The sequence below is a fragment of the Sturnira hondurensis genome, unplaced genomic scaffold, assembly GCF_014824575.4.
Source record: "Sturnira hondurensis isolate 20B ecotype Veracruz unplaced genomic scaffold, ASM1482457v3 Scaffold0019216, whole genome shotgun sequence".
Classification (NCBI taxonomy): Eukaryota; Metazoa; Chordata; class Mammalia; order Chiroptera; family Phyllostomidae; genus Sturnira; species Sturnira hondurensis.
The window spans coordinates 2,206,669-2,220,803 of record NW_028091847.1 but is presented as its reverse complement, the minus strand read 5'-3'; the positions used below and the strand labels follow the sequence as shown (position 1 = coordinate 2,220,803).

At 44.3% G+C, this 14,135-nt stretch overlaps 1 protein-coding gene across 1 annotated transcript; it reads left to right on the top strand.

The window, feature by feature from the left end:
* Positions 1 to 8,114: 8,114 nt before the first annotated feature.
* LOC119004273 (5-hydroxytryptamine receptor 3C-like) lies at positions 8,115 to 13,547 on the top strand. Its single transcript, XM_037071051.1, is given in 12 exon segments — positions 8,115 to 8,162; positions 9,327 to 9,542; positions 9,913 to 9,957; positions 10,410 to 10,519; positions 10,828 to 10,997; positions 11,187 to 11,260; positions 11,262 to 11,348; positions 12,395 to 12,420; positions 12,422 to 12,531; positions 12,534 to 12,596; positions 12,950 to 13,165; positions 13,295 to 13,547. Coding segments are annotated over 12 exon segments (1,395 nt in total). The 3' UTR covers positions 13,525 to 13,547.
* Positions 13,548 to 14,135: the final 588 nt, after the last annotated feature.

The window sequence follows — 14,135 nt, the reverse complement described above, 5'->3', positions numbered from 1 at the left end:
ATAAAGCACAAATTATAATGGACAAATGTTTAAATATAAAACAGACAAATAATTTCTATAACTCAATAACCCAATAAGAAAATAGGCAAATGATGTGGACAAACAGTTCACAGAAAAGAAACCAGAGAAGCTACTGGAGTATGTCTGAAAAGACACCCAATCTCACTAAAAATCAGGGAAATGGAAATTAAAATAGCAATGAGATGCCTTTTCGTGCCCATTTTATGTTATGGGGAAACATGAAAATCTGACAACACCAGGTTTTGCAAGGATCTGCAGAGGCAGAACACGAGTTATTTCACATATTGCTGGTAGAGTTCAATTAATGGAACTTTGGAAATGGGCTGTGTTGTTAGGCCTCAAGCAGATCCCTTGAGGGATCTGTGGCTTGCCCTGGCTGGCTCAGTTGGTTGGAGTGTCATTACCAAAAGGCTGAGGGTACCAACCTCAGGGTACCTTTTGGTACCAACCTGTTACCAAAAGGCTGAGGGTTCAATTCCAAGTCAAGATACCTAAGTGGTAAGGATTTAAAAAAGAAAAATTAAGCAGCTTGAAGTCAAGAAGTTTATTTCTAGGTGAGTCTATCAGATCAGCAGTACAGTTCTGCTTCTCACAGTTCTTCAGAGACCCAGGGCGACAGGTTCCATAGACCCGGATCGGTCAGGGTCAACATTTGGCTCCCGCAGTTGTTCCAGGAGTGTCTGACCTGCAGCCCGGCAGCCGCGTGCAGCCCAGGATGGGTATGAAGGTGGCGCAAACAAAATCTACTTTTTCAAGTAAATTTACGTGAAACCTTTTTTTGCTCATCAGTTTTCATTAGTGTTTGTGTATTTAATATATGTCCCAGGACAACTCTTCTTCCAGTGTGGCCCAGAGACTCCACAAAAGAATGTGAAGGAGGTATGAGCTGGTCTTCAGGCACGAGCCAAGAAGCTCTAATTTCTAATCACATTCTGTTGGGGACAGTTCAGTCACATGGTCACATGTGATTGAGAGGAAAACTGGGAAATGCAATGTTTAGCAGAGCAGCAATGAGCCATCTACAACTTTGTAACAGTGGAAGAAGAAAAGAAGAAATGTGGGGGAAAGCTAATAGTTTTTTTACACCTGTCCTTGAACCCAGCAATTCCACTTCGGCAGGTGTGCTCCAGACTACCCTTCCTCAGCAGGGGTTTCTGCAAGTGAATTAAGCCCTATACAGAATGATTTAAGTGACTATTTTCTTAATTCTCCCAAGGATAACACAGAGCTAGTATCATTCTAGATGTGGAGGGGAGAAGTGAATTTACTACACACGATGAGTACCTTAGGACATTAGGGGCTAATGCCATTAGCTGAGAAAAGGCGACCCTGAGGCGTCTTCCACACGTCTGAACAGAGAGATACATTCATTGTGCATGGTGTGTAATAGTGGAAAGAATCTAAATTCCACTAATAAGAGAACAGATAACAAGTTATGGTATTTGTACAATGGGGCATTATATAGCAGTTTAAAAACAAGGGCTACTATGTATCAATATGTGTAAATCTCAAAAACAATGTTGCGTAAGAATGAATTACGAAAAGACTCCAATTGTATGACTCCATTTGTATTAACTTTGCAAACATGTAAAAACATGATGTTACGTAAAGATATGCACGTGAACTGTGTGTGATAGACCATTTCAAAGTGAAACTATCTCTGCTGCCGAAGGGAGGAGCACAACTCCAGGGAGTGACACTCGAGGGGCTTTGCCTGTGTCTGTGATGTTTTATCTCTTTTGAAAAGGACTTATAAACGTCAAAATTTAGCAAAGCTAGGAGGTGGGTACATGGGTACTCCTAATATCTTTTGCTGTATTTTTGGTAGCCTTTAAGTATTTCATAATTAAAAGATTTTCATATCGTAGAAACAAACATTTCTCCTGTTGTTGGAGACGTGTGCAGTTTAACACACACAAAGAGTTGCTACTGATAAGAATCGCTGACATGTCTCTGGCCATCTGACTGGATAAGGAAAACGCCCAGCACCCCTCAAGCCACCTCACTACGGCACACGAGCACTTCTCACCGTGCCTGAAACCCCGCAGCCCGCAGAAGCTGCATATCTGATACCCTCATATAAAACAAAACAAACACTTCTAAAACCTCCCTGAAATATATCAAATGTATTAATCATAGGTTTAAAAAAAGAGGAATGGATGAGCACCGTGCGGCCCCAGTGCCAGCCTCCAATGCGCTACGGCACACTTGTGGTCGGTCTAAGGATAGCCTAGGCCACAGGCGGCGAACACAAGGCCCGAGGCCGAAGCCTGCCTCCACCTTGTTTCTACCCGGCAGCAGCACCAAGCTCCTTGCCCCTAGTTAAGGAAGAATTACATTTATACAGTCCTAAAATTACACTCAGCCCTTTGAAGGTGACGGCGAGTCTGATGTGACCCCTGGTGAACGTGAGTCTGACACCCTTATACTCATTTACATAATATTGATTGCAAAGCATCCTTCTTTGAAATGTGTTTCTGCTGTGAAGTGTTTGGGGGGTGATATTCACCAACACTCAGGCAAGGGGCTGGAGAATCTATAGCAATACAGACTTACTTGTATTTTAAAATAAGTATGTTTTAATATACTGAATATACTCATTCATTCGATATTTGATGGAAATGCAGTGGAGATAAAAGAGATGCATCTCCTGCCTTCACAGGGCTTAGCCTCCCAGGTAACCATTAATTCAAGTTTAAACTGTACTTGCATTGAGTGCTAGAAAAGGAAGGTATATGAAGGACAGTAGGAGTCAGCGAGGGGAAGATGGTGGAGGTGGCAGCGGACAGAATGCTCTAGGCAGAGGGCATGACAGAGACCAGGTGGTGGGAGAAGGAAGGATACATTTCTGAAGGCCTGTGGACTGTGCTACAGGTCTTGAGAGTAAGAGCGAAAGGCAACCACTGCAAGGTTTTAAAGGGTGAGTAGGTTAGGGCTAAGAAATCGAATGTGCATTCTGAAAACGGCGCTGCAGCCAGAGGACTTGAGACAGAATTAGAAGCAGCCAGAACAGAAGAGAAGAGTCTAGCTGGAAGTGATTGTTGTCCAGGGAAGAGGGTGACGGCTTGGGCTAGGGTGGTGGTGGGAAAGAGGACGAGACATGAGTGGACTCGAGAGCGATTTAGGAGGTAAAATCACAGACCTCGTTGACGGATTAGATGTGGCAGTACGGGACAGAGAGGTGTCAAGGGAAACACATGGCGGCAGAGCTGGATGGACGGTGGCACATGCACTGACCTGAGAGGGCTGCCACCCTCCCAGTAAGCCTCCTGACACCCTCCTCTGCCTAGCCTGTCAGCAGACAATGTCCAGTGGTGACAAGCGCCCCTGTCCGCTGTGGTGCTCACGTCAAATTCTTCTGCCAGTTATACAGGCCGAATTTCTGTTTTGCAGATCAATTTCACCATGAAAGTCATTTTCATGAAATGAGGCTTTTAAAAAATAGTTAATTGACTGAATCTTTTATTTGACATCATGGAAACAAGACAGTGTGACAGAATAAGGCACCTCTTCAATGATCTGAGGCAAATTAGAAAAGAGGATTCAAGGTGTAAACAGGGCCGGATGAAAGCCAATGACGCGGCAGCACGTTACGCACACAAAGGTTTCACCGCACTTTTGACAGAGAACTGCAGTGAGTAAGTTCGTGCGCACAGCACACTGTGGCACAGTCACGTCCCAGGGCACATCACACGTTCGCTTCATGAAGGGATCTATCACACACTTCCCATCATTGTAGTAGTAACTTCCCAAGCTCACTAGCAGTAGGGTAATAGTTAGAATGAAATAAAGAATTGCTTTAAAATGATTTTGAAGTGCTTATATTCAGAGGCACTATCAAACTGGCCCCAAACATAACAGATAGGTGTTTAAAAATTAGTTCCTTGTTAAAAAGAGGGAAATAATTTAGAACAATTATCTAATTTTAGCAAAATAATATTATACACCACACTGAATTCGTGTTGTGTTGCTTCTGTAGTCTTGTATGCATGTATTTTGTACACTGAGTTTAATTTTATAGTGGTGTAAGAGCTATAAGCATAAGAACTTTTTACATGGTTTCATGAAAGTACATATCTAAGTAATCTCATAAATAATTTAAGTAAGCATCAAGGGTTTAGGAGAATTATTCCCCTTCAAGTAGGTCTGAAGCTTATGCAGGTTTGGGAGACACTGGACATTAAACCAAACATCGTCTGGTGGACAAGGCCTTCCAGGATCTGGCCCCACGTGACACCACAGCTTCGTTTCCTGCCACTCTGCTGCTCACATCTGAGGTCCTGACAACACCGTGCCTTCCATGCCTTTGCCGGCTGTTCCCTCCACCCAGAACAAACCCAACAAACCTCAGAGCCTGCAGACATGCCTTGGGATTTTAATGCTCCCAGAATGATAATGAAGGATTATTTACTCAACTGAATGAGATGATACAGTGTGTCTGACATCTCTAATGGTCAAGTGTGCGTGGGGGGTTCTCCCCCACATTATTGAGAAGTGTGAGCTGGACACCCATAAGCCCACAATGGGGAGGCATACGGCTCCGCTGGGAGAAGGCAGGGCCAGCAGTCCAGCCAGGATGGGGCCTTCTCACCAAAACAGGTCCAGGCATTTCCCAAGTGTCTTCTTATCAGAAGAAGAGATAAACAACTTTGGGCCACATCGGTGATAACCTTTTTGGCATGAACGTCAGTTCAGAAAAATTTAAAATCTATGCAGGCTGCATTTATTTTTCATTCAAAATAGTTCATTTGTTGAGTCCTAGGATGAAGTCATTTGTATTCATTGTAAGACCACCAATGAGAAACATTACTATTACTTTTTAGCTACTAAAATGTTACTGTCTGAGAATATTTGAGAAGTAACAATACCAAAGCATCTTTTTTATTTTTTATTGTTTAATCTTTACTGTGTTGTTTTTACATTACCTTTTAGTCCCCTACCTACCTTCTTCCAGCAATCACCACACTGGTGTCCATGTCCATGAGTCCTTTTTCCTTTTTGCTCAACCCCTCCACCCACTGACGTCCCCCAACCCACTGGCTGTCATCTGCTCTCCATCTATGAGCCTGTCTCCGTCTTGCTTGTTAGTTCAGTTTGTTCATTGGATTCCACGTATGAGTGAAATCACCTTTTTAAACTCTTATCCTGAAGTTAGATCTCGGTGGATAATGGTATGTGGCTTGAGCTGGCCACTGTTCTAAGGAAAAAGAAAAGAAAAAATATCACCCCTAGATTCAGACCAAGTTTATATTCCTCAGGGATTCAGGACAGCTTATAATTCATATTTTACTTTCTTTTTCAAGTAGATTAAAAAATATTTTATTGTTCAATTACAGTTGTCTGCTTTTACCCCCACCCCTCCCCACCAACCCAGCCAAACCCTCCTCCCTCCCTTGCATATTTTACTTTCTATTTGCTAACAGGTTCTTACAGTTCTAATAAAATTTCAGGTTTTAAAACGTTTATCTATCTATCTATCTATCTGTCTATTTATTTATTTAAAGGTCTTATTTATTTATGTTTGTTTTTAGGGAGAGGGGAAGGAAAAGAGAAAGAGGAGAGGAACATTGATGTGTGAGAGAAACGTGGATTGGTTGGTTCTTGTTCATGCGTCAACCAGGGACCAAACCCGCAACCCAGTCATGTGCCCTGACCAGGAACGAACAGGCAACCTTTGGATTTGCAGGATGACATCCAACCACCTGAGCCATACCTGTCAGGCCACTATTTACTTTTAAAAAAAATATTTGGTTTATTTATATATATGCAGCTTGCGTTCTATATTCTATATTTAGTAAGTTTAAGACACTTTTTTCAACTTTTATCTTATGGATTTATTCTGTTTACCTAAAGCAGTATTTCCCAAAGTAATCCATGGAGTATTAGTCCTGCAAGATATTCTGAGAAGCAGAAATTTTCAAAGTCCACCAAGTTTGGAATATTGTGTACATGATATTCAAGTCACATGAGCAAATTTTAACTAAATACTCTGAGAAATTCTGCAATAATAAAACCTATTAAGCCTTGTTTAATTTCGTATTTCTCAGACTTATTTGAACTTGAACAAAAATAATTTTTAAAACAAAAATAATTTTTTAGAAACAGCATTTAACATCCTGTAGAACTAGTGTTCTGTGGGGAAAACTTTGAGATATGCTGATCCAAAGTCATCTTAAAAAGAAAAAGAACGTCCCAGAGGGACAGGGATTCTCAGATGATGAAGGATCACACTGAGGAGAGCAGAGGGACGGTCCTTACTGGTACCTGAGACTGAGCAGAGAGGGCTCATGGGAACTGGGGTGGCTTTTGTCACCCCAGACAATTTAAGTCCACAAGATTCCATTCCGGGTGAAGCAACCCGGGCAACCTCAGGGGAGCCGGGATAGCAGTGACAACTACTATTACTGCCATTATTTCTGCTTCAATTTATTCATTGCTCAGGACAGGGAAGGCACTATATACACATGATCTCCAAACACATAATCCCCCCACCCCCACACCACGAAAGGTTGGTTTTCTCCTCCCTATTTCAGAGAGGATGAAACTGAGGCTGACAGGAGGTGACATGATTACAGTAGAAACAGGATTTGGTTTAGACCTTCCTTGCTGCATCCCAGCGACTCAGTCCGTTAAGCTTCTTCGTGTAAGCAATTGCTCTCCGGCTGTTCTCTAGGCCACTGATCGCCCTCTCTGGAGTCTTCCCTAACAGAAACAATTCTAGAGTAAAACCAGGTAAACCACTGATTATTTTGGCCCACTTAACCATACCATGTCTGATTTCCTCTATGAACCAAATTTTGCACACTCTAAGCCAGATGAGAGGCATGAACACCTAGGCATGAAACAGTATTTTGAAATTACTTCTTAACACTCTTGAAGAATCACACAAGAAAATTAATCCTAACAGCCAAAGCCAACGCAATGCTGATGGAGGCCAGGCAGGTAACATGAGTGAAGGGAGCCGGTCAGGAACAAGACAACAGGTGGTTGGTGAGGCTGTAATGATCTAGAGAGAATATTGCTCCACCAAAGAGCTTAACTGCTCTTCTTAGCTTTGGCACATTGTTGTCAAGCAGAAATGAGAGCCTGACATTGCTTGATCTCATTTTTCAAATGAATCCAGAAACACAGTTGTTATGTAAAATCTCCCAATACCAAAGCATTGACAACTAATTTTTTTAAAACACTAGCATACCCCTGGCTGGTTTGGCTCAGTGGATTGAGCACCTGCCTGAGAACCAAAGAGTCACTGGTTCGATTCCCAGTCAGGGCACATGCCTGGGTTGTAAGCCAGGTCCCTGTGCGGGGACATGTGAGAGGCAACCAATCAATGTATCTCTCACACATTGATGTTTCTTTCCCTCTCTTCCCATCTCCCTAAAAAATAAATTAAAATCTTTAAAAATATTTTTAAAAATTAAAAATAAAACACCAGCACAGCCAAAAACAATATAACCTTGCAGGCTGATCTCTGGTGACCTCACAAGTCAACTTCCACTAAAAACAGCCTTCCCTCTGCCGCCTCCGCTCTACCCCACCATTCCCTCCCTCCATCCAGCAGACACAGGTCCAGGTTGCTTTTGATACACTTACAAAAATCAGAAGTTAAGACCTGTCAGTACTGGAGTTGTGTTTAAAACTTTAGAGCATAAAGCTGATTATAAAAAGGAGACCTCCATTTTTCTGTGAAAGATGGCAAGAGGTTTAAAATAGTGCACGTGTCCCTTGAAGACAGTGGCATTCATGCTGTGCCTTTTCTAGGATGCATGACATGCCAGAATGACTCCACAGTATGAAGAAGCCATTAGCACTGCTCCAGTGACCAAATATTTTTGCTTCCTCTCCTCCAAAGTGATTTTCCAGATTCCTTTTGGAGACTAGATTCAGGTCCCATTAGGTCACAGGGTGGGTAGTCTTCCATGGCATTCTCTTAGCACTAGGGGTGCCTGTTACAGGGGTGGCTCACGCCACCCGACACCTGTATTATTCAAAGCCAGGGCTCAAGGTGTGGCCTCCTGGTCTTTGAAGGTCAACATCATCACTAAGTCCCCAGGGAGGAGCTACGGAGAGGAAGATGGAAAGAGGTGGGCTCCATGGGGAGGGACCCCTCCTCTGCCTCCTTGTCCACCTGCCGCTTCAAGGTAAGATGGGACAAGAGCAAAAGCAAATCGGACATATAAATGCTGAGAAACAGAGAACCAGGCAAATTCTCGTTTTTCCTAGGTAGTCGATGATTGGGTGTTCATTTTGGTAAAAGTGGAAACTTAGAACACTGATGGTTTAGTACCTCTTTCTAGGATCCTAACAGCTGATTCACTCTTCTCTTTAGTTACTTTTCCACTCTCCTGCTTCTATTGGCCTCTCCTTCCCTATGTCTTTCTCTTTACAAGCATATAGTCTATCCCCATGGTTTCTGAATATCAGGTGATGTTATGTAAAAGAGAATTCTTCTCAGCGCTCTTGAAACAAATGAAATGGAACAGGAAAGATGCCAAGAGGTAGGACATGGATGAGACTCGTCATGAAAGAGGAACAGTTTTTCAGTATAATTTTCTCAGTCTAGAGTATTTTTCCTGTTCACTAGTGAAACTGAGCAGTGAGGGATAGTATAATATCAGAGAGAGATAAAAACAGATGTTACCACATCATTCTCAGTTTCTACTCCACGAAGTAAGACCAGAAAGCAGTTGGGTATAAGACTAGTATCAAGGAACTCTCTCTGAGAGAGTTTCAGGGGCTATGATTTAGAAGAGAACAATCACAGCACATAGTAGACACAATAAATACTTATTAAATTGAAAAACCGGATTCCTTCCTTAAGGCCCCACATACCTCACACTGCCACCTGACGCCGGCAGCATGTCGGGCCACACCACCCTGAACACCCAATCTCACACTACCTACCTGCCAGATTACTTCCCTTGTCGTTAATTTATGATCATCTATACCTTATTAATATAGTGAAGAGGAGAACTGTGGTGGCAAAATTCATCACTGACATCACCCAGATGGCTCAAGGACAGAGAGGAGCGATGGAAGGACATTGAGGGGAGATGCAAAGGTCTGTGGTGAGATTGCGAAGAACACAGCAGGACATGAAAAGCAGTGCTCAGGGCTGAGTTTGCATACACCTTTGGACAAGCTTTGCGTGGAGACAGAAACAATGGGATGGAGGATGGGGCCCTGACTCAGCTCACCTCACCAACTTCCACCGTTTGCCTACTTGTCCAGCCCATGGTCCCTGGCTCAGGAAGGAGGGGCTCACAGCCTCGTCCGTGCCCCCTATTCTCTCATGAAAACATCCCCTTGACCCCAGTGCCAGCACTCCTCTCACAGAGTCCCCACTCTCCACAGGAAGAGGGGACACTTTTGCCATCAATTGCTCAGGCTTTGAGCAGCATGGAGTGGATCCTGCTGCCTTCCAAGCAGCGTTTGACAGAAAGGCCTTCCTCCCGGTCACCAACTGCAGCAACCCCGTCCGTGTCAACATCTCCTTCACCCTGTCTGCCATCCTGGAAGTGGTGAGTCCTGACCGAACACTGCAATGACATGGTGGGAAGCGGTGGGTCTCCTGACTGGATTTTGTAAAATTCAGAATTCCTTCCGTGGAGTAGGGAGACATAACAGGAAATGCTACAGTGATATCGCTGCAGGTAAAATCGGTCCCTTTTGGGAATACTCCACAAGAAACATAATCCCAATGTCCTCATACTGGTTTTTTTTCACTGTTTCCCATGTGCCCTAGATTATTTGACCTACAGTTTTCAGTGGCTTATGATTAAAAATCCTAATTGCCACATAGAACAGCCTTGGAAATGAGTAAGAGGTGAGTGGTGGCATTGGACCTGGCTTCATAGAGTTAATGATCCTACATGAAAATTGTTTTTCCAGAATGTACAGCTTCAAATCATGACATCATTCCTGTGGCTAAGTATGGTATGATAGACTCAGTTTGCCCTTTACTATAGTACCTTCCTTTTTCTGCCCCTGGGTCCAACTTTGCAGATTATGATGGATAAAGCTGAGAATACCCATGAATTAGATGAGTTCAAACAGAGCCAGACCAACAGTGAAAACAACAAAACTTTTTTACCGTTTCACCAATTTAGCAGGACAGAGATGGGGCACAGGGAAAAGGCAGAATAAAGCAAGGTCAACATTTAAATGGCTCCATCCTTGGAAATCCAAAGCCAAGCTCAAGGTCTCCCTTGAGAACATTGAGGGAGAGGTGGAAGCAACACTTTGTTAGTGATACTGTGACAGCTCACCAGAGAGGAGCTGGGAGAGTGCAGAAACGAGTGGGGAAAAGAGTGTAAAGTGCAGGAGACCTTAGAGCAAGACTAAAACTAGTTCCCGCTTCATTCATCCCAGGTCATGGTTTCCTCTAGAAAAGGTACAATCGGTTTATCAGGTGGAACCCAGAGGAATGTGGGGGCATCAGGAAGCTCAGCATAGCAACCGAAAACCTGTGGCTTCCAGATATCTTCATCAAAGAGTTGTGAAAAAACAACTCTTTTCATCCCTTCATCAAAGGGATGAAAAAAGCAAGAAGGAAACCTTATCTCCAGAGAAGAGCATAGTGTAACCAATGGGGCTACACAAAGACTCAGTTTACAAAGGCGCAGTATTTGAACTTAGGAGTTTACCAAAGCCCCAGAACATGGAGATGGATTGAAGGGGGAAATCAATTTTCCCCCCAATTTTAAGTGGGGCTGGAGCCCAGGAATGGGGGAACCTGAGAGAGAAAGAAGGCCAGGTCTGACAGGGAACCCACAGCACCCACCAATCCATCCTTCTCATATACAGGTTAACTGTGGATCATGCACCTACGGGGCTCATGGCTTATGTCAACAGTGAAGGGCAAGTCCAATATGGCAGGCCAATGAAGGCAACCACCGTCTGTAACCTGGACATCTTCTGTTTCCCCTTTGATGAACAAAACTGCACATTCACCTTTAACTCTTTCATCTACACAGGTGAGTGAGGCTCATAAATAATCTGCTGAGACACAGAGAAAAGGTTTTGGGTGAGAAGAGGACGGAAAGCTGGGAACAGTGAAGGAATCTTCCTGAAAGGGGTGTGTAAGCTAAGTGCAAGAAATCCAACAGTCTGGGCAAGGGGGTGGGAGAATTTGGGGAGGCTGAGTTGTCTGGGTCTCTTTGCAGTGGAGAACATTGTCCTGGGCATGGAGAAGAACGTGCAGGAGATTTCGAACATATCACAGAACCTCATGCAGAGCAAGGGGGGAGTGGGCACTTCTGAGTATCCACCAGAGCACAAAGAAGACGACTGTGGGCACCAACCAGTACGAGCAACTTGTTTTCTATGTGAGCTCAGGGGCCCTGGTCGTGATCTTCCCCTGAGATGCATAGCTTACGTGCCCCCAGAGCATAAAGTTTTCCACTAGAAAGTAAGCTTCCTGAGCACAGAGATTTTTATCACTTTTCTACTGATAAGTCTCCAATACCTAGCACGGTATGTAGCACTCAGTAAACATTGATGGAACGAATCCTCCCTGAGGATGAAACAAAGCTCCTGGAGCAGGGATTCATGCTGCGGGGGAGCCTGCCCTCCCCCGGGCCGTCAGAACTGTCTGCCGGGCTGGGATTACCGGGTTTACTTTTAAAGAGGGAGGATGGAAGACAGTATGGGGATTACCAGAGGGAAAGTGGGGCAAGGGAGGGAGAAGAGGGTAAAAGGGGGGATAAATTGTGATGGGAGGAGACTTGGTTTGGGGTGGTGAACACACAATACAATATACAGATGGTATGTTATAGAATTGTACCCCAAAACCTATATAATTTCATTAACTAATGTTACTCCAATAAATTCAGAAAAATTTTTTCATGAAATAAAGAGATGCTAGAAAATGTATGCAACACTCTCTTGGGGATATTATGATTCCAATTCCTGGTGATCCCACGATATCTGCCACTGTCTTGCTTTCCTTCCTACTAGTCTTAAATTCCACCAGCAAAGTCACTAGATATTAGATCTTGATGAGGAGAGCAAGCAGAAACACAAGGATAAAATGCACATGCTAACCTAAGAATCTGGCCCCTCAATCCTGCTAAGAGCATATCGTAGGGATGAAACTGAAAGAAGAAATTGGAGAAAAGAAAAGAAACTGGAGAAATTGACACTTCAGGCCAAGAAGGAATGAAATATGTTTCAGTGGTAAGAGGCATGGCAGAATCACACCCTGGGAAGGCAGACTGTGGTGATTAAGATGACTTTGTTGGAGAGACAGGACAGTGAAGGTGACTTTTCCTTACTAGACAGTTTGTTCTGGGACGAATCTCAACTCTTGCTCTTAACTTGCTTGGCCGCCTCCCATCCTACTCCTCTCTTGGCCCTCTCTCCTCCCCACCAGGTGGCCATCAAACGCAGGTCAAAACTCTGTCATAAACCTTCTGGTGCCCAGTAGCTTTCTGGTTGCCATCGATGCCCTCAGCTTCTACCTGCCAGCAGAAAGCCAGAACCGCGCCCCATTCAAGATGACACTTTTGCTGTGTACAATGTCTTCCTGCTCATGATGAATGACTTACTCCCTGATACTGGCACCCCCCTCATCAGTATGGCCCCTCCCACTTTCAGTAGAATAAAAGCAGTGTGGGGGGATGGGGTGGGGAGAGGGACCAGGGGAACCAGTTCAAAGTGAAAAGGGACCTTTAAAAAGTGTCCTTTGAGATTAGTCAAACAACATATATGAAGCACCCATGGACACTGGTGTGGGGATTGACTATGGAAGTGGGGGTGGAGAGGTCATGAAAGGGTAAAATTGGAACAACTGTAATAGCATAAACAATAAAACATTTAAAAATAATTTAAAATAATAAAATAAAAAATGCCCTTCGGGCAAATAAGAAACAAGAAGTGAGGGAGGGTCCACTGGTCCTCACACAGGCCTGCCTTGACTTCCCTCCAGGTGTCTACTTTACTGTCTGTCTGTCCCTGATGGTGCTCAGCCTGCTGGAGACCATCTTCATCACCTACCTGCTGGACCTGGCCACCACCCAGCCCCCACCCATGCCCCCGTGGCTCCATTCCTTGCTGCTGCACTGCACCACCCCAAAGAAATGCTGTCCCCCTGCTCCCCAGAAGGGAAACAAGGACCTGGGCCTCACCCTTGCCCACCTGCCTGGTAAGGAAGTCAACACTGCCCACACTTCCTCTTGCAACACCTCCACTTCTCTGCTTCTGCCTCCTTCCCTGTCCCCCTCCCTCACAGGTGAACTTTGAAACCCATAGCCTGGTCTCTGTCTTTCCTTAGGTCTGAAGGAGCCCATGGAGTTTGTGGGGAAGGTGCCAGGTCCCCAAGAGGCAGAGTCAAATGGTTGCCCTAGGTCAGCAAGAATCTGTCAGGAAGATGCGGTTCAGAAGCAGCACTTGGTCAGCCTATGGATACAGTTCAGCTGCATGATGGACACCCTGCTGTTCTGCCTCTACCTGTTCTTCATGGCCACCTCCATCATTACAGTCATTGTCCTCTGGAACACCTAGGCAGAAGCCCACCTGCAAGCTCTAGCCTGGCTCTCACGCCCATTCAGATCTCAGCCTCACAGCCCTGACAGCCACCTTATTTTTCAATCCAGTCCTTCTGTGCAGTCAGACCAGACGTGGGTGATTTCCTATATCCTCCGGGTCAGGTCCTTGCTCCTGCACGCTGTCAACTCCCCCCAGCCTTCCCGCAAGTCTTGCTTGCCTGGCTTCTTTGGAATACTTCCTTGACTGAATCACCCTTAATAAATCCCTTCGCAGAAAGCACTGATTCTTCCCTGTATTACATCATAGTACAAAAAAATCTTGGGATTAAGAGTTTTATTACAGAAACTTCTCATTACCCAAAGGATTTCTTTTTTTTAAAAAATGGTTTATCAGTCAACTTGGGGAAGTAAAAGACGGGAGAGAGAGGCCAAATGTATTACAAGAAACTATAATAAAAGAGGAATTAACCTCCTAAATCCAGTTATCCTGGATTTCAGAATTAACAGTATGTCAGAACCAGGCATCTCTGTCTTAAAGAGTGAAGTCTTTTGTTACCACCTGACATATGACTCACTCATCATTAAGCACTTAGTGTTAACATATATAATCCCGAATTACTGTTAACT